This window comes from Phalacrocorax carbo, chromosome 2 (genome assembly GCF_963921805.1).
Source record: "Phalacrocorax carbo chromosome 2, bPhaCar2.1, whole genome shotgun sequence".
Classification (NCBI taxonomy): Eukaryota; Metazoa; Chordata; class Aves; order Suliformes; family Phalacrocoracidae; genus Phalacrocorax; species Phalacrocorax carbo.
The window spans coordinates 57,498,208-57,520,814 of NC_087514.1; the positions used below are offsets into that span (position 1 = coordinate 57,498,208).

A 22,607-nucleotide genomic window follows, 5' to 3' on the forward strand; every position below is an offset into this window, starting at 1 on the left:
TGGCCTTTGAGATACAGTTATTACTCCTGATGCGCCCAAGTACAGACTTTTGTGTAAAAACATTGAGACATGGCCACAGACATAAAGGCCAGGGACAGTTTCAGTCACTCAGTTTCATCACCATTAGGTGATGAAAGTCCAGGAGAGACAGACTCCGTGTCCATTGGGGTGTGGAGGCGGTATGGACCAGCTGCCACAAAAACTGGTGGCTATGTAAGATGTGTACAGGCCCAGAATTTTCCCACACAGGTTCCAAAGGTCATGGTGATGTGAGGTGGAGACCCAGAGCAGAGGTGTGTATTGTATGCACCTAATTTATGTGCACTTTGCCTGTCACTATGATCAAAAGCCAAAGAAGAATTAGTCTTAACACCTTCAAACGATCTTACTATGTTGTATCTAACTAAAGAGCAAACACACTGCTTATGAATTCTGTTTGGAGGTACTTTATTAAAAAGTTAAAGGTATAAGGCATTATATTCAAGGACAAAATTCAGTTAACACAGTTCTTACCTGATAGAGGGCCACACAGAAGAGGAACAGTACCATATAGATGATTTTGTACATGACAATTCTACCCTCAAAGCTGACAAAGAAGAACATGCCCCCACAGACGTAAATCCAGTACTTGATGAACATAGCCATCACCAGCTTCCCCAGGACTTTCATAATATCCTGTTCATCCTCATCATCCTCTTCCTCCTCCTCCTCCTTCTCTTCCTGTTCTTCTGCCACTTCTCCCTCTTGCAACTCCTCTTCTGCAAATATAGAGTAACATTTGGCCTCTGTTTTGGGGACGTTTAGTAAGAATTGACATGGGTGGAAAGTAAAATCTCTGCACACAACACAGAAACTTAAAACAATATTCACAAGAGAATGTATTTTTGAATCATGCATGCCGCCAGAGCAGGGGAAAGTGTTTTAACTTCATATGAGCTTCAACCTGCTGCTGGAACCATATAGCTATACATCCTTACCAGACACCCGTCTTCACTTTGTCTGAAATGCAGGCAGCTGTAGTGGAAAATTAGACCCTAAGGGTTGTATAATGGATAACAGTCAAAACACTTTCATGACAATACCTATGGTCCCAAGCAAGAACCCTTTTAAACTGGAAAACAAAGAAACCACCAGCACCCTCTCATCTTGAATGTCATCCTTTAGAGAATATTGTGGTTACCTCCAAAAACCACAAGCAAATGAAAACATTAACATAAAACCAAACAAGCTTAAAAAATATAAATGCTTCACTAACACTGCTGTTCTTTCAAAGAAACTACCACTTTTCCAGCTTCTTCTGCTGTACCTGAGCCATTGCAGAAAAGACAAGCTGCTTTGCCCTACAAAGAGGTCAGGATTCCCCAGTTATGGACCTTGTGAAGCTTATGGAGTGCAGGGTAAGTGCCCCTCCAATAGCAAGCACACATAAGCAAGAATCCAGATACCAGGGCTTGTCAACCTCATAGTGCGTAGCTGTAATGTTTTTCTTCACATTGAGAACAATACTGAGATTTCACCATCAAAAGGCTCACCCACTCCTTTTGACCCACTCAACATCCCTCTTCTCAGACTCTTTCCTTGCTCTTGCCTTAAAAATCCTTGCAGTGCCCAGCTCTGGCACTGATCAAATGTTTTACTTGGACAAATATTGTAATTAATCAAAAAGGAAGCTACATCACTGCTTCCTGGGCTGACTTTCTACTCTTTCAGTGAGTTGAACTTGTTCAGATCAGCATCTAGAGAGACAGAAAAAGGCAAGGAAGGTTTGGGAGAACACGTGTCCAGTAGCAAAAGAGAGAACAGGCCACTGAGCTGTTAGATTAGCTGAAACTGTAGCAGTAAACTTTGCTCTCAGGTATGCTTCTGATAGCGTGACCCCCTGCACTGAAAACATACCTGCTCATTTTCCCACTGAAATTAGTAGTTTATCTTCTGGTTTTGTACAAGTGTTCATGTACAAACACAACTTTGGCCAGGGAAAGAAGGAACAAGGAATTTAGTAAGCGACTTTTCCTGTGCAAACTCTTCTCCTGTGGTTAAACTCCTAAGGAAGTTAATTTACTGGTTTGAGTTTGGGACACAGGAGTAAACTGATTATTTGAAAGTTCCATGACATTTCTCAAATGAGTCATTTCAATTACCTTCCAGTAATGAGAATTCTAATTTCATTTGCATTTCTGAAGTTCAAAGGTGTTTTATTTTTATATCCTGAAAGATAGTTGTACACAGATTTTGTAGTATCTTTCTTAGCTAATAACAGGTATCTTGCTAATTGCTTTCAGCATTATAGGAATGCAGTAACTGGAACTTCTATCAAGACTCAAGGGCTAAATTGGAGGTGGCTTTACCTTTTTCTTCATTTTCTTCACTTCCAACTTTGACCTCAGATAAAGTAGCTTCTTTCAGCTGAAGTGCTTTCTGTTCAGTGAGGTGTTGCCTAAGCAGTAGCCAGAAAGTAATTGTGAAAAGAATCTGCAAACAAAAATGAAAACAAAACCAACAGACTAATTGTATATCCTATATCCTGCTAATACAAACATATGTTTTCATAAATTATGCATGCCTTTATTTTCTCTGTCCATCAGAAAATGGTAACAATGGCACCAGTGTCAAAGTGCATCTTTGTGGAAGTTAAGTCATTTAGGAAATGTTCTGTATTGAAAAGAACTTTATTTCATTTGAACTTTTCCATTGAGTAATAACTTTTCACTCCACAGCTTTTCTTAATGGTATTTACTTATACAGTTCTGTTCTCCCCCATTCTATTCAGTTTTTAACTCCTGCCTTATAAGTTTAAGGATCTTCTCATTATATATTGATTGGTATAATTTCTACCTGTCCATTTTTGTTCCTTTTTCCCTTTTTGCAGGGAAGAAGCACAGGCAGGTGAGTGTATAGTCATTACTAGGGTTTGGTATATATGCTAAGTCTTTTGATTTAGAAGGCTCGGTACTTCAGGTGCTTAAATGCAATTAATTTAAAAATCAAAAATTTCTTTGTGTCTTTAAGTTACAGAAGACACAGTCAGTTGAATATGCCTTGCATTTGGAGCAGTTATGAGATTTAAGATGGCTCTTAATTCTTTGAAGAGCTTTAAGAGATGATAATTCCATAACAGCAGGATACCTTAGAAATAAATAAATCTCTTTAATGAGGACTGCATTTCTGGGTTTTGCAAAAAGCTAAATTCAAGAGTTTGCAATACTGAGACATGGCCAAAATTCAGAAAACAGCATGATCCCTACTCATCACACATGTGATTTTACATTTACATTCTTCAAAGTTTCCACTGATTTCAGTGGCGCAGAACAAAGGTTATTTCACTACTTTATAAGCTAGAAGAATAAAATCTCAAATAGAAAACGTGTAAGAGCCAGGTATTTTGCACACAACAGAATGACAAGGCCAGTAGTACGATGTAAAGAATTCTCCTGGTTTTCATCTAATGCACAAATACTTCATGGGGGAAAGAAGAGGTCCCAGGCTAGCGACAGCTGTTTTCACTGACTCTGTAGCTAACACTGAGCTGCAGCAGCAGATTGTCAGCCTGTGTGAATTGTCACAGCCTCTCCAGATACCTCTTGGAGCTCTGACTTTTGCAACACAAACCACTGATATTCTAAAACACAGATTTGTCCTGCCATGATTAGCTCTGTCTCCCCGCTGCGTTTACTCCGTATTCTCTTTGGCATTTCCAGAGTCAGAGCTGGCTCTAAGAAAAGTCTTCAAGGGTTGCAGGTTAAGGAAATGTTTTTAGTCCACTTTTTACAGTATCCATTTTATTTCCTTTTCAGACCAGGAAACACACACAGAGTGTGTAGAAAGTTACACAGACAGAATTACAGTATATTTCTTTCTATTTTCCTCTCTTTGCAGAATACAGTATCCAATCCAATCTTTATTTAAATTCAACCTTATTCAAAGAGCTTTAAACTAGGAATAATGGGGAGGAACAGAGTTACCAGCAGTTTGAGTGGGAGCGACGGACAGGGCTGACAAGTAAAGGGTGCCTGGGGTGATGTGAATGCAAGGAAACACATAATGAACAAAACAGGACTTATGTGGGTTCAGCTTAAGCATTTTTACGTAAGCAAGGAAATGCTTTCAAGGCACCATTACAGGGAAATATTCCAGATCCTTTCTGGGAAATCAGTGTGTCGGATGCCTCTCTGAAGTGCCTGTACACTAATGTATATAGCGTGGGTAATAAACACAAGAAGTTAGAGACTTCTGTTCAGGGCTATGATCTTGGGACCACAGACAGGGTGCGATGGCTTGCATAGCTGCAATGGAGAGATACAGGCTTTTTAGGAAGCGCAGGCCAGGAAGGTGCAGAGGTGGAGTTGTGATTTGTGTGAGAGCACAGCTAGAACACGAGCTCTGCCTGGAGATGGCTGATGAGCCAGGTAACCTGGGATGAATATAGAGACACTGGCCAAGCAAGCAGAGACACAGTTAGAAAAGCCAAGGCCTGAAGTTGAGTCTGGCGAGGCATGTCAAGGTCAACATGAAGACCTTCTGTACATACATAAGTAGAAAAGGAAGGCTAGGGAAAATGTGAGCCCACTGCTGAATGGGGCAAGGGCCCTGGTGACACAGGACTTGGAAAAGGCTGAGGTACCAAATGCCTTCTTTCCCTCAGTCTTTGCTAGCAAGACCTGCCTTCAGGAATCACAGGTCCCAGAGACTGTGGAAAAGTCTGAAGCAGGGAAGACGCACCCTTGGTGGAAGAGGATCAGGTCAGGGAATACTTAAGCAAACTGAGCATACATAAGTCAATGGGTCCTGGTGGGATGTACCCACGACTGCTGAGGGAGCTGGCTGATGTCATTGTACAGGCTACTCTTAGAACCACAGAATCATAGAATAGGGTCATATAATTAAGGTTGGAAAAGACCTTCATCAAGTCCAACCATCAAACTAACACTACCATGTCTCCTAAACCATGCTGTGAAGTGCCACGTCTACACATATTTTGAATACCTCCAGGGATGGTGACTCCACCACCTCTCTGGGCAGCTTCTTCCAATGCCTGACAACCCTTTCAGTGATGTAATATTTCCTAATATCCAAACTAAACCTCCCCTGATGCAGCTTGAGGCCATTTCCTCTTGTCCTATCACTAGTAACCTGGGAAAAGAGACCAACACTCACCTCACTACAACCTCCTTTCAGGTTGTTGTAGAGAGCAATAAGGTCTCCCCTCAGCCTCCTCTTCTCCAGACTAAACAAATCAAGTTTCCTCAGCCACTCCTCATAAAACTTATTCTCTAGACCCTTCACCAGCTTTGTTGCTCTTCTCTGGACATGCTCCAGCCACTCAATGACCTTCTTGTACTGAGGGGCCCAAAACTGAACACAGTACTTGAGGTGTGGCCTCACCAGTGCCGAGTACAGGGGCACGATCACTTGCCTACTCCTGCTGGCCACACTATTCCTGACACAAGCCAGGATGCTGTTGGCCTTCTTGGCCACCTGGGCACACTGCTGGCTCATGTTCAGCTGGCTGTCAACCAGCACCCCCAGGTCCTTCTCCACCAGGCAGCTCTCCAGCTACTCTTCCCCAAGCCTGTAGCGTTGCATGGGGTTGTTGTGACCCAAGTGCAGGACCCAGCACTTGGCCTTGTTGAACCCCATACAGTTGGCCTTGGTCCATCGATCCAGCCTGTCCAGATCCCTCTGCAGAGCCTTCCTTCCCTAAGCAGATCAACATTCCTGCCCACCTTGGAGTCATCTGCGAACTTACTGAGGCTGCAACTGATCCCCTTATCCAGATATTAAGATATTAAACAGAACTGGCCCCACCACTGGGAACAGCACTTGTGACTGGCCGCCAACTAGATTTAACTCCGTTCACCACTACTCTTTGGTCCCAGACAACATTAAAACATTAAAAAATATTAAAACGATTTAAAAAATTTAAACATTAAAAAATATTAAAACTCCTTAGAGATTTACAAAGTCGTTGACAGAAACTGTAGAACTTCTCTTGTAGAACCCCTTGAACTTCAGCTCTCTTACTAAACTAGTTGTACCTTTATGAGAGAAATAATATAGCACTCACTAATTTTCAGATGCATTAAAGACCCAGAAATGGTTGTCCAAAGGGCACTGCCAACAAGGAAAATCACTTACAGAACGACCTTAAATGGTAATTAGGAGTCACCAGGGAAGTGATTCACTTAGCACAAGGGGAGCAGTGCCAGCTAGATGCACTGAGACGCCCCTCTTGGGTGCTCTAGGAAATAACTTCCTATTTAGGCTCATTCCCTCCCCCAGAAGCAAACCTGCCAAACAAAACGCATTTTGTAGTGCTTTCAAGACATCAAAGAAAAAAATCTATCATGCACCGAGGTCAACAAACTTTCTTGTTTCTGAACTGAAACGGATTCCAACTCACACTGCTTGAGGTGTAAGGATAAAGAAGTAAAGCTCAGTCTCAGCTATGTACTGCTGCTTGTGGCAAATCATAAGGGACTGAGTAGTATTGGTAATTGCCATGACACCACAGTTCCAGTTGCCATCATATTCAGAGACAGACCTGACATCCTATCAGTATTAATCTAAAAATCAAATCACATATAGTTTTGCATCCAGTTTATAAAACCAAACAAGTGAGCAATTTCCATCCACTAAGAATTTTCTACAGAATTGTCATGAAAATCTACAAAGGTGTCTGAAGTATTTGTTTTGGTATTAGCTTAACAAGCAAGAAGCAATTTTCTGAACACTTTTAAAATGACTTATCCTTTATTGTAGAACTGCTACTAAACATGGTTATACTGAATGCTGAGAATTCACTCAAAAAAAAAATGCCGAGAGATCTACGTTTTTTATCACAATATATTTTTGTGGTTTTATAAATAAATCTCAGCTGTCTGTAACACCTACCTTTGATGCCAACTCCCCAGGATCCTTTCTTTCTAAAAAACCGGATACTTGAGGAAGTTCATCATTCCTGAGCTCAATACTCCATATATACTGCAACGTTAGCAGTAAATTTCCATAGAAAACCATGAATGGTGAACTGATCATGGCGTATTTCCTTCGGTCTCGAATCATCCACAATGTGCAAGACCAGATCAGTAACACAAAAGTCAACCAGCTGTGATATGTGATACTCCATGCCTTGTGAAAGGAGGAAAAGAGGAAAAAATGTTCATGGATACATTCAGGAACAACATTGATGCATATTGCCAGGTACACTTAGCTTATACTTCTCTACGTGATACACATTTTCATTGTCATGAAACTCTCACCCGTATTAATTAGCTACTGAGCAGCTACAATAAACCCCTTGAAGAATGTGCAGAAAGTGGATTATTAAGAAGTCCACAGCTGAGGGCATACCATGCTTTGTGCATTAATTGTACCTTGGTAAGGCTTGTAAGCAGCCTCATTGCTTCTCATTACACCAAAGAAAGAGATGGAAAATACAGACTAACTTCTGGGCACACAAGATCTTCTTCCAAAACTATCAGCAAAGAGTTCAGAGTAGGAATAGCAAAACATATTCAATAGCTACTGCATTCAGGCCTTCGACAGACTTATGAAACCACGATAAATCCATACTGTTCTAGCTTTTGTGGAATTAATTTAAAATTGAAAGCTATGGTATGCACCTGCTGCACACACTTAACCTGAAGAACGTTTAGTCTGCACTAACCATGTTAGACTACCTGAAATACACACAACTACAGATCATTGTCTATGTCTTGCAGAAATCAGTTACTGAAAAATTGCTCTATTAAGCACTTGGGGAAAAGAATTGGGGTTTTAAGTGGTTTTTATTAACATTGTGTTATTGATTTAGGACTAAATTCAGCTATAGAATAACTGTCAATAAAACATTTTAGATTCCTTTTCAATTTAAACAAAAAAGTATGAAACATTAAGAATATGTCAAGCAGTTTAGCTTAGCCCCCTTGGAAATGATGTCTTCTAAGGGTATGTGAAGAAACACTAATATGCAACTTCTCTGTCCCCTTATAAGACAGTAACATATGCTGGGCTATGTCTTTGGCTATGGTGTAAGTGGAACTTGCATCAGATCACACCATAAATTTATAAAGGAATTTGGGTCATATAAAATAGGGATCTATCACTAAGAAAAAAGCCAGTAATGTCTCAATATTAAGCTACAAGAAAGCTATTCAAATATGTCTTCTCCTTTGATATTGAGAGATATGACCTTAGAAATGAGTTAAAAAGGAAATATGGATCATAGGAAACATGTGAGTTTAAAAATAGGAAAAAGAGGCCTTGTGTTAATATGAAAACAACTACTTCCTAATATTTCAGAATGCACTAAGCCAGATCCAGATTCTGCACAAGGAGTCTGCTTTATTTAGTTGAGAAACTTTTCCTGTTAAAGGACAGCAAATAAAGTTTGAAAATTTATGCAAACAAGAGGCAGCCAAGCTAATTTGTTTTACCATTTTTAAGGCAAAATTGGGCCAAGAAGCTTCATGGTTAATTTCATCACAGTTGAAACCTTTCCAAAACAGTAAAACCAAAGCTTGCATTGGGAATATATATACACATCTAATCATTATGCTGAAAACTTGCTACAGTGCAGCTCAAGGTATTTGCATCAAGTGGGCTTAAAAGCAAGCAACAACATAAGAAAGAGAAATAAGGGTGGTAAGTAAAATAATAGCAAAACCTTGCTTGGCACAAAGTTGTGTTTTCCTTGAGACCTTTCTGTGTCAATATAGGAAATCAGACTTTACAGATCTTTTCTTCTCAGAGAGTAACTGGATGCAAGCTTCAACCTGAAATAGGAACTATATTTTTAAAATTTACTATATCACTATGAAATGCTTGAATTTAGCAGGCAAATTTCTGAGCGGAGCAAAAGCACGATAAGCCTGCTTATGCAGAAGCTTTGGAATCAACAGAAAACTGAGCCCCAGTGGGGCTCCCAGCCCTGGAAACACGATGCCTTACCCAGAACCCCACGTGTTGCCCTATTTATAGGTCTATAACAGGCCTGGGAATTATGCATTAATAACCTAAAATGGATCCAAAATGATGTAGACACCATATTGATATTTTCTAACCCTGATGCAAACACTTACTGAAAAAGAACCAATGAGATTACTTTCAGGAAAACATTGCAAAAACATATTTATTTGTAAAATTAACAGATTTTTTTGTTGTTGTTGTTGCCAGTACTTACCATCATAGCTATCAGAGCACAAATGTAACTTTGTTTCATGATAAATTGGAACACAGAGACCAGGGCATGTAATTTAACATTTTCTTTTTCCTCCTGAGCAACCTCCTCTTCCTCTTCCTCCTCCTCTTCCTTTTCTAAGTAGAAGAAGAAATTCTTATTTGCAATTCATGCTGGTCTAAACATAGTACATCCACTCTCTATTGGAATGGTTTCACTTTTAATCACTCTGATGGCTACTTCTACAGCAATCAGCAAGCCCAAGATGGGAGCCAAAGAAAAATTACATTGGAACACGGTAAAGCAATGCAAAACCTGCAGTCACTGTGTTGGTAGGCAAAGTATTTTGGATAGTATATGCTTACAGCCCAGTTTACAAAATTGCCATGTGGTCAGCCATCATTGTAAAGTGACAGCAATTATTTAACTTCAACAGGCCAAAGAGCTTATCAAGATCAAAATAAATGCTAGAGGCAGTGAATGGAGATGCAGAATAAGAAAAAAATACGGAATCAAGGGTAATTCCCAGGCAATTCACTACCTGACATGTCATCCGAAGGCTCCCATTTGTACTGTGGTGTTGAGTACATGTCTGCTTTGGCCGGACCATTTTCTAATGGCAGCGTGGGGTGGATGGTGTGATAGTCAGCGGGGTTCCCGTTCACTGTTACCAGCAGCACCTGCCAGGGCAACGGAGGGAGGCACTGTATTTAGGGTGGCTTGTATGAGAATGAGAGTCCTGCTTCTGTGCTTCACTAGTGTTGGCTTGCCAATGTTAAAGGAGCTTAACAAGTAACTGCAGTCATTTCCTTCCAAAGAAATTGATGTGTTATAGTCATGTTGCATGCAAAAGTAGCACATAACAGCCTCGAAAATTAATTGTTGTTACTATCATTTCAATATTATCAATATTACAAATATTATATATTAATATTAATATATTTGATTGACTACAAATGTCAACAGAATTAGAGATTTGTTTCAGTGAAGTTCTTTAGCAAACAGTAAAATGCTGCTGCATCTTTGAACTTCTATAAATACTTCCTTTAAAAGATTTCAAATTTTTTTTCAAACTCCCAGAATGTTGCATTGTATTAGGTAACGCTTCAATTTACACAAGCGGTATGAAATGGAATAGAAGTGTGGATACACAAGCAAGAGCAATTAAGTTACTGAAGTCAGCTGAGCCATGGGAAATGACTACTCGCATGCTCTTGGCCTGTCATACCTACGATATGAAATGGAAATTAAAAACCTGTGAAAAGGTGGACTAAGTTAACACATCCACAGCTGGGGAAGGCTAAGACTGACCGCATGGCTCGGGGCACAAACGGTAACTCAGTGAGCCCATCTTCAGACATCCTGCCTTTCCCAGGTTAAATCGGCTTTTTACAAACCAAGCTAGGAAAGCATCATTATATCTCCTGCATTTAGGTTAAAGCTGTAACCGAAAATTCTCCTTCTTAGGCAAAAAAAATATGTCTTTAGACATATTAGTTCTCAATGGGAGAACTAATGTGACTTTAGTTCACATCTAATTATTTCCAGTAGTTATGAAAATAATGTTTATAAATTACTTTCAATTTTAAATTATTACTGGTGAGATCTACATTTGCTGCTGTTAATAAAACCAGTTTCCATAATTATTGGTATTGATGCCACATTTATGCTGCTTGGTAGTACTAATTCAACACTCCTTCATTGTTTTATTTTTGCAAATTAAATTTCAGCCCTTGTGCTTGTTTGGATTAGAGCTCCAGCAACCACAGTCATAAATAACTCTCGTATTGGCAGAAATTCACATGCAATGGGTTAGTGATGGTAGTACATGCTGAAGACTGACTTCTGCTTAGGCTGTGAGATAAGAGTGTATTTTGCCTGTTGAACCCATGCACAGGCATGTGCAGACCATTTCAGAATAGTATCTGGGTTATGTTCAGTTATATTCAGCAGCTACACCAAGCATGGGCTGTGGAGCACATTTAGATTTGGTTATAGCTGCTCCCAAAGTTCATCTGCACCTCCATTCTTCTGTGTATGCTGAGCAGATGGGATATTTTTCTGCTTTCAGAGACTGCTAGGGTCTACAGAAGTCAGGATAAATGGATCATTTGCTGTCTGTTCAAAGACTTGGATTTTCTGTGATCTGTAAATTGAACTCTCATGTGTTGTCAGTCATGCTTTAAGGGCCTCAGCATTTCAACACGAATGAAAGAAAAAAATACAGCAAAAAAGCTAAATCAAGTTTAAAGAAGGCTTGCATTAGAAAGCATATTTTGATATCTTATTTAAACCCAATGAAATAGCAAAGATCGTTTGCCAATTGGTACTACCACATGCAGTTGAATTTCAAATGATCAATTTTAGGGTTAATCAGTGGTTTTTTTCAGTGCAATTATTAAGGAAGAGAAAGACAATTATATTCAGGATAATCAAGGTTATAGGGTAAACAGTAGGCTAACCAAAATAAAGAATTTTTTAAAATGTCATCTAAGTTTTTATCTGTATATATCAGTGTAATCTGAATTTACACACATTAAGAAGAATTACAGAATTACAAAGACTAGTAGTATACTAACATCCGATGGCTTGTATTCATCTTGGGTCACTGACAGAAGCTGCAAAAAGCAATGCAAGGACAAATTATTAAAGAAGCATGGCTAAGCATTAATAAGTCTAACTTTTTGAATACATGCATGCATATTTGCTGACTTTTGCAGATTTGCACTAAGAAATTCAGAAAGAATTCTTAAAAAGCCAGCAGAATCGTACACGATGCTCCATAAAATGTGGAGCCATAGTATTGACATAACTTTACTGTATGTTCCTATGAATTCTAAACCAAAACTGAGAATGTTGTATTGAAATTTTAGTTACTAGGTCAAAGTATTAATCAGTATGGCATTATACTGATTAACTGCTTTCTAATGTCTCTCTAATGATCCAATGCTTAAAAACTAAGTTTTTAAATGATCATTAGAATTACTGTAATTACAAAAATAATTCCAATGAAATGTTTATACTAATATAACATGTGATACTGCATCCATTTGCCAGCTTGTTTACCACTACTATTACTATGGCTGAGCTCTTGGAGCTTGAGTATATGTGGCGCAACAGAGCGTTTGTACATCCCAAATTTGACTGCAACTCATCAAATCAAATTTTGCACTGCAGCTGGTGAGGACAGTTGGTAGAATGCTGGACCTTTCCAGGAGCTTTTACACCAGCTCCCTTACCTGCCCTGCTTTAAATATCAAACAAGGACACCAGTATGCTTGGAGGAAGATAAGCTAGAAGTCCCCTCTTACCAATGACAGTGCTCATTAGTAGTTACAAGGCAGATCATATCTTTACATCAGGATTTAGATCCCTGACAGACTTTCTAGCTGTTTTGCACAAAGATAACAGCATCACGCCAGAAGCCTGGCCCTAAACTTCTTAAATGCAGAAGCCAAAACCAGAGTGTGCTCTACTTTTGCTTCCTTACACTGGCTCTTGTTTTTGTTTTATTAATTTTTACAAAATGTATTCCTACTCTGCCACACAGCCTTGATATTATAGCTGATTTATATAATCACACGTGAAGATCTTCTTACTTGCAACCTATATAATGCTGCTTCCCTTAATTTCAAAGTGGCTGGGATAAAATTATCTGACTGACTGAAATACATTCAATGCAGAGACCCTTCCCCCTCCAGCCTTACTTTTCTCTCATCGGTTGTATAGTGGCTTGCATACCACAGACTGCGTCTCCTCTCTGCTGTCATTGGAATTGGACTGCAGGCTATTTCTTTGTCATCTTCCCTGCTAACAGATTTTTCTTCTTCAGGCATCTGCTAAACAATACAAATGACAAGACTAGTTATAGCTCTCTAAATAACAATCTTACCAGAGAACTTTAAATTTTCCCCTAATTGATGCTCCCTCTCCAAAGTACATCTTCGAAGCATCTTTTAGTGTCTAATGCACTCAATATATGACAGATGACTCTTACTGAGATGACATTTTCAGAAATGATGACAAAGCTTTTCTATAACTGCTAGTCTGTCACTGTCAAGATGTTCCCTGATAGTTACAAGACACCAGAACTACACAGACCTCCACATCCTACCTTACTATATAGTCATACCATAAGCTAGAACACAGATGTTTAATTTTCAAGGCAGTGTATCGAAAGAAAATTCACTCTTCTCATCTGCCTATATATGTGAAAAGCCAATTCTGCTTCACTAAACAACTGTAGAATGGAAAAGATCAAAACCTTTTGAGCATACTTGTCTACCATTAAAGGCTAACCAAAGTCACCAATCCACGCCTCAGTATGTAACAAAGTACATCCATCTAGGCTCATCTAGTCTAGCTTCTGAGTCAAGCCATAAAAATACCTGTGTGTGTTAATGTAGGACAAGGTGACTGGAAAAAGCCAATATGGTTTTACCAAGGGTAATCTGATTGCTATTTATTGCTGAAACTGGCTCAGTGGATGAAGGGGAAGCTGTGGATGTCAGCTACCTTGATTTTAGCAAGGTGTTTGACACAATGTCTTACAAGATATGGGCTTGACAGATGAGCCATAAGATGAGTGGAGAACTAGCTAGGACAGTCTGGCTCTAAGTGAGGAAATGGTTCAAAGTCAAAATGGTAGTTGGTCATGAGTGGAGATCCTCAGGGAACTGACCACCTGACAGTAAGTCTGGTACTATTCAGTACCTTCAAAACTATCTGGATGGAATGCACCCACACAAAGGTTGTGGGTGACACTGAACTAGGAGGTGAGCTAGATGGGCCAGAAGGAAAAGCCACCATGCAGAGACAGGCTAGAGGTGGGCCAACAAAAAACGCACAAGGTTTATAAAGATCAATATAAATTCCTGCATCTGGAATAAACCCACCAAACAGTAAGGCTGTGGACAGACAGCCGTGTGTGTGTGTGTGTGTGTGTGTGTGTGCGCGTGCGTGTATGTGTGCGTGCGTGCGTGCGTGTGTGTGTGCGTGCGTGCGTGCGTGTGTGTGTGTGCGTGCGTGCGTGCGCGTGTGTGTGCGCGTGCGTGTGTGTGTGTGTGCGCGCGCGCGCAGATCTGTGGAACAGGCCCAGGGTGTCCTGGTGCACAGCAAGCTGAACATGAGCCAGCAGTGAACTCCAGCAGCAATGAAGACAAACACATCCTGGGATGCATCAGCAAGAGTACTGACAGCAGATCAAGGGATGTGATTATTCCACCGTACCTGGCAAGTGTCAGGCCATACCTGCTATTCAGCTCTGGCATCCCCCAGTTCAAAAGAGAACCTTTAGGCCTTCTGATACCTCAACTGTAGTTTTAGAGAAGACAGAAGTACTCTTCTCACAGCAAGGCATGGTTATAGGACAAAAGGCTAAGGGCATAATTTGTCTCAAGAAAGTGCCTTCTGGATATGAAAAAAAATCACTGAGAGAACAATTCATCACAGGCATTGGCTGCCTTTGCTGGAAACATCCAAAACTTGACCCTGGACAACCTAATCTGAGGCCCTGCTCTCACAAGAAGTTGGATCAGATGGTCTCCAGAGGTCTCTTCCAACCTGGACTGTTCTCTGACTCTATGATTGTCTATGATCCACATGATCTATTTCTTCATCTGTAACAGGAACTATTAACACTAAACATCAGAGGACTACTAATGCAGCAGTCTTAACTCCACCTTAATTCCATGGCCTAGCAGGGGTATGAGGCCTCTCAGATAGACTGAACATGGATGTTATTATAGCACAGTAACAAGTGGGAGACTGGGGTACGTGTACATAAACCATGCTAGGTTACAGCTCCTCTTCGGGCTCCTCCAGACCTCTTCCTGCACTGTCGCTCTTTCTCCTGCAATCTTGAACTTCCCAGCTAAACTGTCAGAAAGCAGCAGAACCTTGCTGTTCATACCAGTGAGAGGAGGAAGCTCAGTCATGTGGTGCTAAAGGGAGGAAGGCAGTGCTCTGGAGCCAGCGGGGCTGCATGTCAAAGCTGTGAGCATCTCCAGCACAGTGTTGCTCAGCAGCACTCACTGGCCCTGGCATAACATCAGGGAGAAGCTGCCACTACTGAAGTTACTCTGCTCTCTGCCTTTGCCGAAATTCTCATTTTGAACCTTAGACTTTGACCCTACTTTTTGTTTTCATTACTTTTTGCCCTTAGTTTCTGGTTCTCTTAGTTTTCTGATTTGTCCTCTCCTCTCAAGACTTCATGCGGTTTTTAGATTTTTGGCTGCGGTGGAAATAACAAGTATTCAAACTTTCAGAGGAAGGTATGCAAAAACATAAAGTGAATATTATGGAATAATAATAGCAGTGGCTATTCCACGCTGCCATTTATTAATGCCTGGATATTTATCTCAAAACTAGTAGGAATGGAGATGATTGAAAGGTAGACTTAGCTATGCTTTGAAGTACTGCTTTAAAAAAACTGTTTTCCTATGTGAAAAAGTGCTAAATATACACACATGCGATTCTAATCAGAAATGAAAAGTGCTCGAGTCGGGTTCTACACTGCTGTTAAACTTAATTCAAAGAATTACCAAAACTCTACTTCCTCTCATCAAAACCTCCACCGGTACCACTTGTTTAGAGTATTGAGCCAAATCCTCATTCGTACAGCTGTTAGGTCTTGCTTCATAAACCCACCCCTATTAAGCAAAGTACACAAGTGCTTGTGGAACCTGGAGCAAGGTCTTACTGACTTCAGGAGGACTTAAGCGTACATTCAGGAACTTTGCTGAGCTACAGCCAAAATATAGATTACACCCCACCTTTAGTATCATTATTCTGAACTTACCCTGGTCAAGTCAGCTAATTGTCATATTTTATTTCAACCCGAATGGTCTCTTTCTAAGGACTTAAGATTTTTCTCTTGCCTATTTTGTCCTTTCTACTTAGCAGATACTTGTATTTCTGCTTCAAATTAAGTCTTACTAAGTAGACTTTTGGTCCGCAACAGAAATATCCATCTGCCCTAATGCTTGCTGTTTTACTTAAACTCTATCTACTGCCAACAATGAGATACCTCATGGTGTAAAAGCTAGTTTTTGTCTGAACTTGAGGTGTTTCAAAGGCAAGGTCCCGAATCAGGCTTTTAATGGGAACTAGCTGCTGGTTCCCATTGCTTATGCAAAATCAGCTGATGCAATAGAATAAATCAGGATGCTGCGCAGAGGTCTGCAAAATTACCCATGGGAACAGAACATCTAAACATCCTAGTTGGTTCTGAAACTCTCTCCATTCCAATCCTAACAGTAAGGTCCTATTTTTTAAATCTTGACTTAGATAAACAGTTGTTATTAGTTTTACTCCTCAGAGGCAATGGTAGCACATTTCACATACGATTGTGTATTTATATTTGATTGTAAAAGGGCATTCCTAGACAAACTGTAAGATGAATTAAACTGCTTCTGTGCTTAGAATACTTGTCACTGCCATTTGAAACTTTAATATAAATGTGGTCCATAAAGAAATGTTTATTAACAGCATTTAGTTTGGCACCAGGGTGACCAAAACAATACCAAAAGACCTAAGATGTAGACAATGATTTTAGTAATATATTTTTAGCCTATGAGACTATAGGGAAGGGTGGGAAATCTTGATTTCTCTTTCTCAGAGGAGGAAGAAAAGTCAGAAAACACTAGTCATACAATTAGAACTTGTGGAGTCCTTTGACTTGTCTAATTCTTCCAGTTCTTCTACTGCCTGAGTAACTCTCAAATGCCTCTTAATTCAAACAATTCTAAAAATTCTGTAAGAGGACTCTACATTAAATTGCTGTAACTGTTGACTTCTGTACTATTCCTTACTACTCACTGGACTGAATGAATGGGCCCTATTCACATATTCAGTACTAACAGTTACAACTATGAGCTGAAATCTCCAGAGGGAGATTGTCTCTTCTTATTTTCAGAGGTAGAATTTCACAAGACCCAATGTTAGAACAAATCAGGATCCAAAATACCAGGCATAAGAAAAGTAAAACTTCTACTGACCGTCAATGGTGTTTTGCATGAGTAAGAACCATACAGAATCCCACACAGAGACTGTACACTGAAATCTCATACATGCTGTACTTTGGCAGACTGTGGCACACACACAAAAAACTTCACCTTGAAACTCAAGATCTGAAGTGAGCGTTGTTCCTGTAAAATTGTTCATCAGCTGCAGTATTCAGAGACAGTCTCAAGAGCATCTGTCTCAGAGAAGTCCTGCTGCAATCCAGCAGGAATTTTGTGCACAGGAGGACCCCAAGATGCAATTCACATGAGAAAGAAAAAACACCTTACTCTGTGTTTAGAGTCTGCTATGCCACTATTATATTTAGCTTAAGGACATCTTTTTAGACCAAATAAGTATTTCTTTATGCATAATCTATCATACGCATTTTGTTCAAAACTGGTTTTGTTCAGTAGATCCTTTTGAATAAAATTTCTAAGATCATAGAATCATAGAATCATTAAGGTTGGAAAAGACCTCTAGGATCATCAAGTCCAACCATTTACCCAACACTACCACGTCTCCTAAACCATGCTGTGAAGTGCCATGTCTATGCATCTTTTAAATACCTCCAGGGCTGGCGACTCTACCACCTCTCTGGGCAGCCTGTTCCAATGCCTTAGATGAGCCACTTTTTACTGTATATGACAGCAGTATGCAGAGAACAACTGCTTTACACTAAACAGCACATAGCATATTGACTTTGCCATCCATCCAACTCTAGGCAGGTTAGTGGTGGGCTCCTAAATACAGTGTAACACTGAAATTGCTGGGGATTGCAAGGGCAGGTTATATACTCGGTTCCATGAGTCAAATGCACCACAAATTCACAAGCCAAAAAACATTGCCATGAAGCCTGGAATACAATTATTTCTGGATATAAGTAATTGAGAACGGCATCTACGAGGAGAAAGCTAGTACGAGGAAGATTAATTCCTGATCTATGGCACCACTAAAGGAAAAACAAAATGCATATAGACAAAAAAAGGCCATAAGGAGAAAGTGTCTAAAAGATGGTAAATTTTGCAAATCTCAGCATCTCTTTCTAATGACAAATACTTGCATCACTACATCCTGTGCACCAAAAATGAGCATTAATGCATGGAAATAATTTTCTTTACAATGTTCTCTTTTTTAAGTGTCCATTTCTCTTTGGTGGGAAGCATCATTCCCCTGGCTTTTGAAGCTCCCATGGGAGTACCAAGAGTCCGTATTGCAGCTGATGTAGCCATGGGTTTGAGAGACATCAACTTTTCTTAAATTAATCTTTTTGAATACTTATTCACTCTGGCTCAGTTGCTTAGAAAGCATCTCTAACTTGACTTGTTTCCAGTTCTCAGAGACTGATTTTAGTGTCTTATGGGAATATCCATCTCAGACAACACATGTAGTCTAAAAGAAAGAAGTGCACGCAAGTCCACTATAGTTCCTCTCTAGTCCCTGGAGAAGCTTGCACGATTCACTCTACCCTGAGACAGACAGGCTCATTTCTCTCCACTGAAAAAGCACAGTAACTACTTAGACCCAGCAGCAAACTTAAAGATGCTGAAAGTTGGATAAAAACAATCCGGGTACTGTAAATGAATTCCCAGAGATGCTGAGATCACACAGCTCCCACTAACTGCATTTCACATGTGGTTACTCCTCTGTGAGTAGTTCTCATGATTTTACTATGCAGTTTGTGAGATGTGAAGTTTTAGTTACAGCCCCAAGGCTAAAATAGTATTATTATTTGCAAATCTCAGTTTTCATTTAAGGAAAAAAAAAAGCAAGTTTCCAGCTGCTGCAGCTGCAGAGAAAAATAGTAGGGAAAAAAACCCTAAAAGAACTCAATGCCAGAGGGCACTGGATCACAATCTTTTAAAACCTTGTGACTTTAGAAAAGCCAGTCTTAAGATTTCTGGAAACTTAAGACACAATTTTTTAATAACTCAAGCTGACAGTTCTGTCATCATTCACCTTTTATTATGTAGCCCAATATATGTAAACCCCAAATATCAGACATCTCAGTTCAGAGGTGATGTGTTTTGTCTGTCTTTTAAAACATTAAACTGCTACATTATCTGTTATATGAAGAAACACCCTTAAAATAAGAAAACTGTCAACATTTTTACCTGATACTACTACAAACTCCACTAACTGACAGCTCAGTCATGAGTATTTTCATTGTGGTTTATGGCACCACTAAACCTAAGCTCTAAAACTCATGTCAAGCCTCAGACGATAAGGAGATTAAAATAAATAATGCTTAGGATCATCCTCTTTATACTACCAGTTTCTATGCTTTTAAGATATCTTTGGGTTCTTATATTCCCTTTCTCCTTTGAAACTGGAAGAAGTAGAAATTTACTTTTTGTCTCCTTTTTCTCTGACTCTTAAATGAATGCTGGGATTTTCACTCAGGTGCACAGATTCAGTTGTTTAAGAAACAACTTCTCTATCTGTGATAAAACCGCAAATCTCTGTCTTGCCTCACAGTATCGTATGCCAGCCTGTATCCTACTTCAGTCCTGCAAGACAAGCCCTGGGCGTTTGCCTTCTATTCAATAGCACCCACACTACTTCATATCGATACTGGCTTTCCAAATCAGAGTAAGTGTTACTGTTCTGCCATGGTAGTCCCCACATAAACAGTCCTGCTGACTATAAGAAGAATATCCATGTAACTGCTCAAGATCAGGCTCTTGAAGACACTTATCAGAAAGACCGAATTCAAGATACCAGCTTGCACTTGCTGTCTATTTCCCTTAACTTTCTTGAAAGTTTGCACCTCTTTTAGCAAGTATCTGCATTGGCCAGTCTCATAGTCATTAGTGCCAGAAACGAGAAGGAAGTTACCCTTACAATGGGCTCTTGTAGCCAAAGACGGATAAGCGTTGCGAGGGTGTAGTACATCACCAGCAGTAGGATTGGATTTGCATGGTGATACCAATGTAACTCTTGATTTTTGATGATCATCCAAGTGCTTGAGCAGTTTGTCTGAGTAAGAGAAGTCACACCGAACAACCTGTGGATATAAAAAACCAACAGAATTAGAAAATAAACACCAAATATTACCACGTTTAAAATTTTTTAAGTGAATTTTGTTTACCTATAATACTCATTGCTCAGTTCAAAAACAGTATTTTCCATCTTATCTGAAATGCAGTGAACTTCATTCCACAATATATAGTGAAAAGGAACGGGCTTTGCATTTCGTTTTCAACATAAAACATGGGAGTATAATATTATATCTACCATGTCCAATGTGAAAACTTTAAATGACCGTAGATCCAGAGCTACAGAAAAAAGGGAGAGAAAATCTGGCTGCAAGGCCACTTGGCAAATCACAGCATATGACATTTCAGATTTAGTAAACTGACATACAACACCATTCCACTCACTCTGCCAGGACGGAGCTGTAAAGTACATCTCCTCAGCACATTGAACAGCTTACCTTTTTTTTTTTTTCAAAAGCTAATACTATTAATATTTTGCTATCTAATTTTGCAAATACTTATAAACATACAGAGCTCCATTGAATACATAGCTGTTGTGAACAGAAAAAGAACACATTCAGAATGGCAATTGTTCTGGACGATCAAATCATTGTGGAAAAAAATGAAGAAAAAATATTTCCATAATTAGCATTAATGTAGTTGCAGTATTAATACCAATTATATGAGATATTTGACTATCTCTGGAAAAACTGGGATCTCACAATATTTCGATCAAGTAAGAAACATATATAAATGTGTCAGATGCTGAAACAAAACTAGTAGGAATTCAAAATTAATCCAGTTCTTTCAGTGTAAAATATTTTGCAGAGTTCCAAAGATAGTGCGTAGAGTTACCAGTAGCATACGTCAGTATTCATTATAAACAGTTTTGGTTTATTGACAAAGCCTTTTCTTCCACAATGTATATGAAAGTTTTCAGGTTTTACAAGAAATAAGATTTGATTCTAAGAGAAGAGAGAACTATTTCTTGACAGAACCACCCCCACCCCCCCAAACTATCATTACTCTGAAAGAGGAAACCAAAAACATTTTAAAATAAGTTTTTCTGCTGGGGGATTTAATCATCAATAGTATGTCTAAAAGATTGCTTCTTCTTTTACCTAGCAAGATCCAACATGAAAGAGTGAATGAATACAAAGAATGATATTCAACAGAGATGTACTGCCTAAAATCTGCCCTTTGGATGCTATAGAGTGAAAAGAATATGAAAAAGGAGAGGTTATACCTGTTCGTTCAGTGGGGGTTTGTGGCATGGGTATAATACCATTAACTTCCAGACCTACAGCTTTATAGCATTTTATTAAACAATTTATCAGCACTCACTTCTCATTCTGATTGTCAACATGAGCCAAAGGCTATAAACTTTAAGACTTCTCAGAGCTTTTGGGTGGATCCAAGGTTGGAAAGAAAAAAAAATGATCCTGCATACAAAATAAAGTGTTGTAACTTAAAGGAGCTGACAGAGCTGTGTTTGGAACTGACCCAGATTCAAACTTCCGTAGCATCGAAGCACATTCAGGGCTGGTGTTATGATTTGGCTCCATCAGACCGAAATTCACACTGGCTTATATTCTGTTCATATTTCTATCAGTGTAGGGGAACATCTTGTTTCTTCTGCTTTCCTCTCTGCCAACTGACTTGCAATTTTTGCCTGTCAATGATCAGGATTGTTGAGTTCCTATTAGTTCCATCCTCTACATCTATTTCACAACACATCCCTCTGTCTTTGGTTCATTTTAAGCTTTTCTATGTAAGCGCAGTATGAATCACCCTGTTTCTGTTTCACAAATGTATCAGAATCAGAGTGAAATCCAATTCTTACTGAAGTAAGAAGTCTTTCCAGTGACAGTGAGTGATGAATATTTCCTACAGAAATGAGGGAAAGAACGGTTTCTGAAGGTCCTTGGACCCTTCTGCCAAGCAGACATGATGTTCATATCATATATTCCATTCCTTTAGCACATAGCATTATGTACTATAACTATAATGTCTCAAAGTGTGTTTTACTTTTATCTCCACTGAAGAAATATTCCACATAATCCTACCAGTTAGGAAATTCTATTATGCTTCAGTTAAATCCTCATTCTGTTAGTTTCATTTGCTTGCTTCAAATTATCCATACATCATACTATTGGACTTAGTTCTGCTCCCTTTTCGTCCTGCATCACCAAATATACATAAGTTACATGTATCTCTTCCCTCTTAGTTGCCACCTGACCAGCCAGGCATTCATTTAACCCATTTCACTTTGAATCTAGGAGAATTTCACAGAAATCTAGAAGAACTGGTCTGCATTTCTGAATTCTCCTTGGTTTTTGAGACTTGTTAGTCACAAGGTACTCCACACAATATTGCCCATCTATCAAATTTAAAACCCCCTGATGTCTTGGGAATACTCATTCTGTCTGTTCTGGCCTCCAATAAGACTA

The 22,607-nt window shown here is 39.3% G+C and overlaps 1 protein-coding gene across 8 annotated transcripts in view; it reads right to left on the reverse strand.

Annotated features, from left to right (window-relative positions):
* Window positions 1-22,607, reverse strand: part of PIEZO2 (piezo type mechanosensitive ion channel component 2) — a 311,692-nt gene that overhangs the window by 82,809 nt on the left and 206,276 nt on the right. For 3 of the 8 annotated variants that reach the window (XM_064443024.1, XM_064443017.1, XM_064443023.1), the window contains exons 8-15: window positions 20,018-20,186; window positions 12,886-13,017; window positions 11,758-11,796; window positions 9,720-9,858; window positions 9,182-9,315; window positions 6,892-7,128; window positions 2,349-2,472; window positions 514-758 (exon numbers count right to left, since the gene is read on the reverse strand). In XM_064443024.1, coding sequence (XP_064299094.1) covers window positions 514-758; window positions 2,349-2,472; window positions 6,892-7,128; window positions 9,182-9,315; window positions 9,720-9,858; window positions 11,758-11,796; window positions 12,886-13,017; window positions 20,018-20,186 — 1,219 coding nt within the window. The remainder of the gene's footprint in view (window positions 1-513; window positions 759-2,348; window positions 2,473-6,891; window positions 7,129-9,181; window positions 9,316-9,719; window positions 9,859-11,757; window positions 11,797-12,885; window positions 13,018-20,017; window positions 20,187-22,607) is intronic. The other 5 variants (XM_064443019.1, XM_064443018.1, XM_064443020.1 and 2 more) reach the window with 5 other exon arrangements.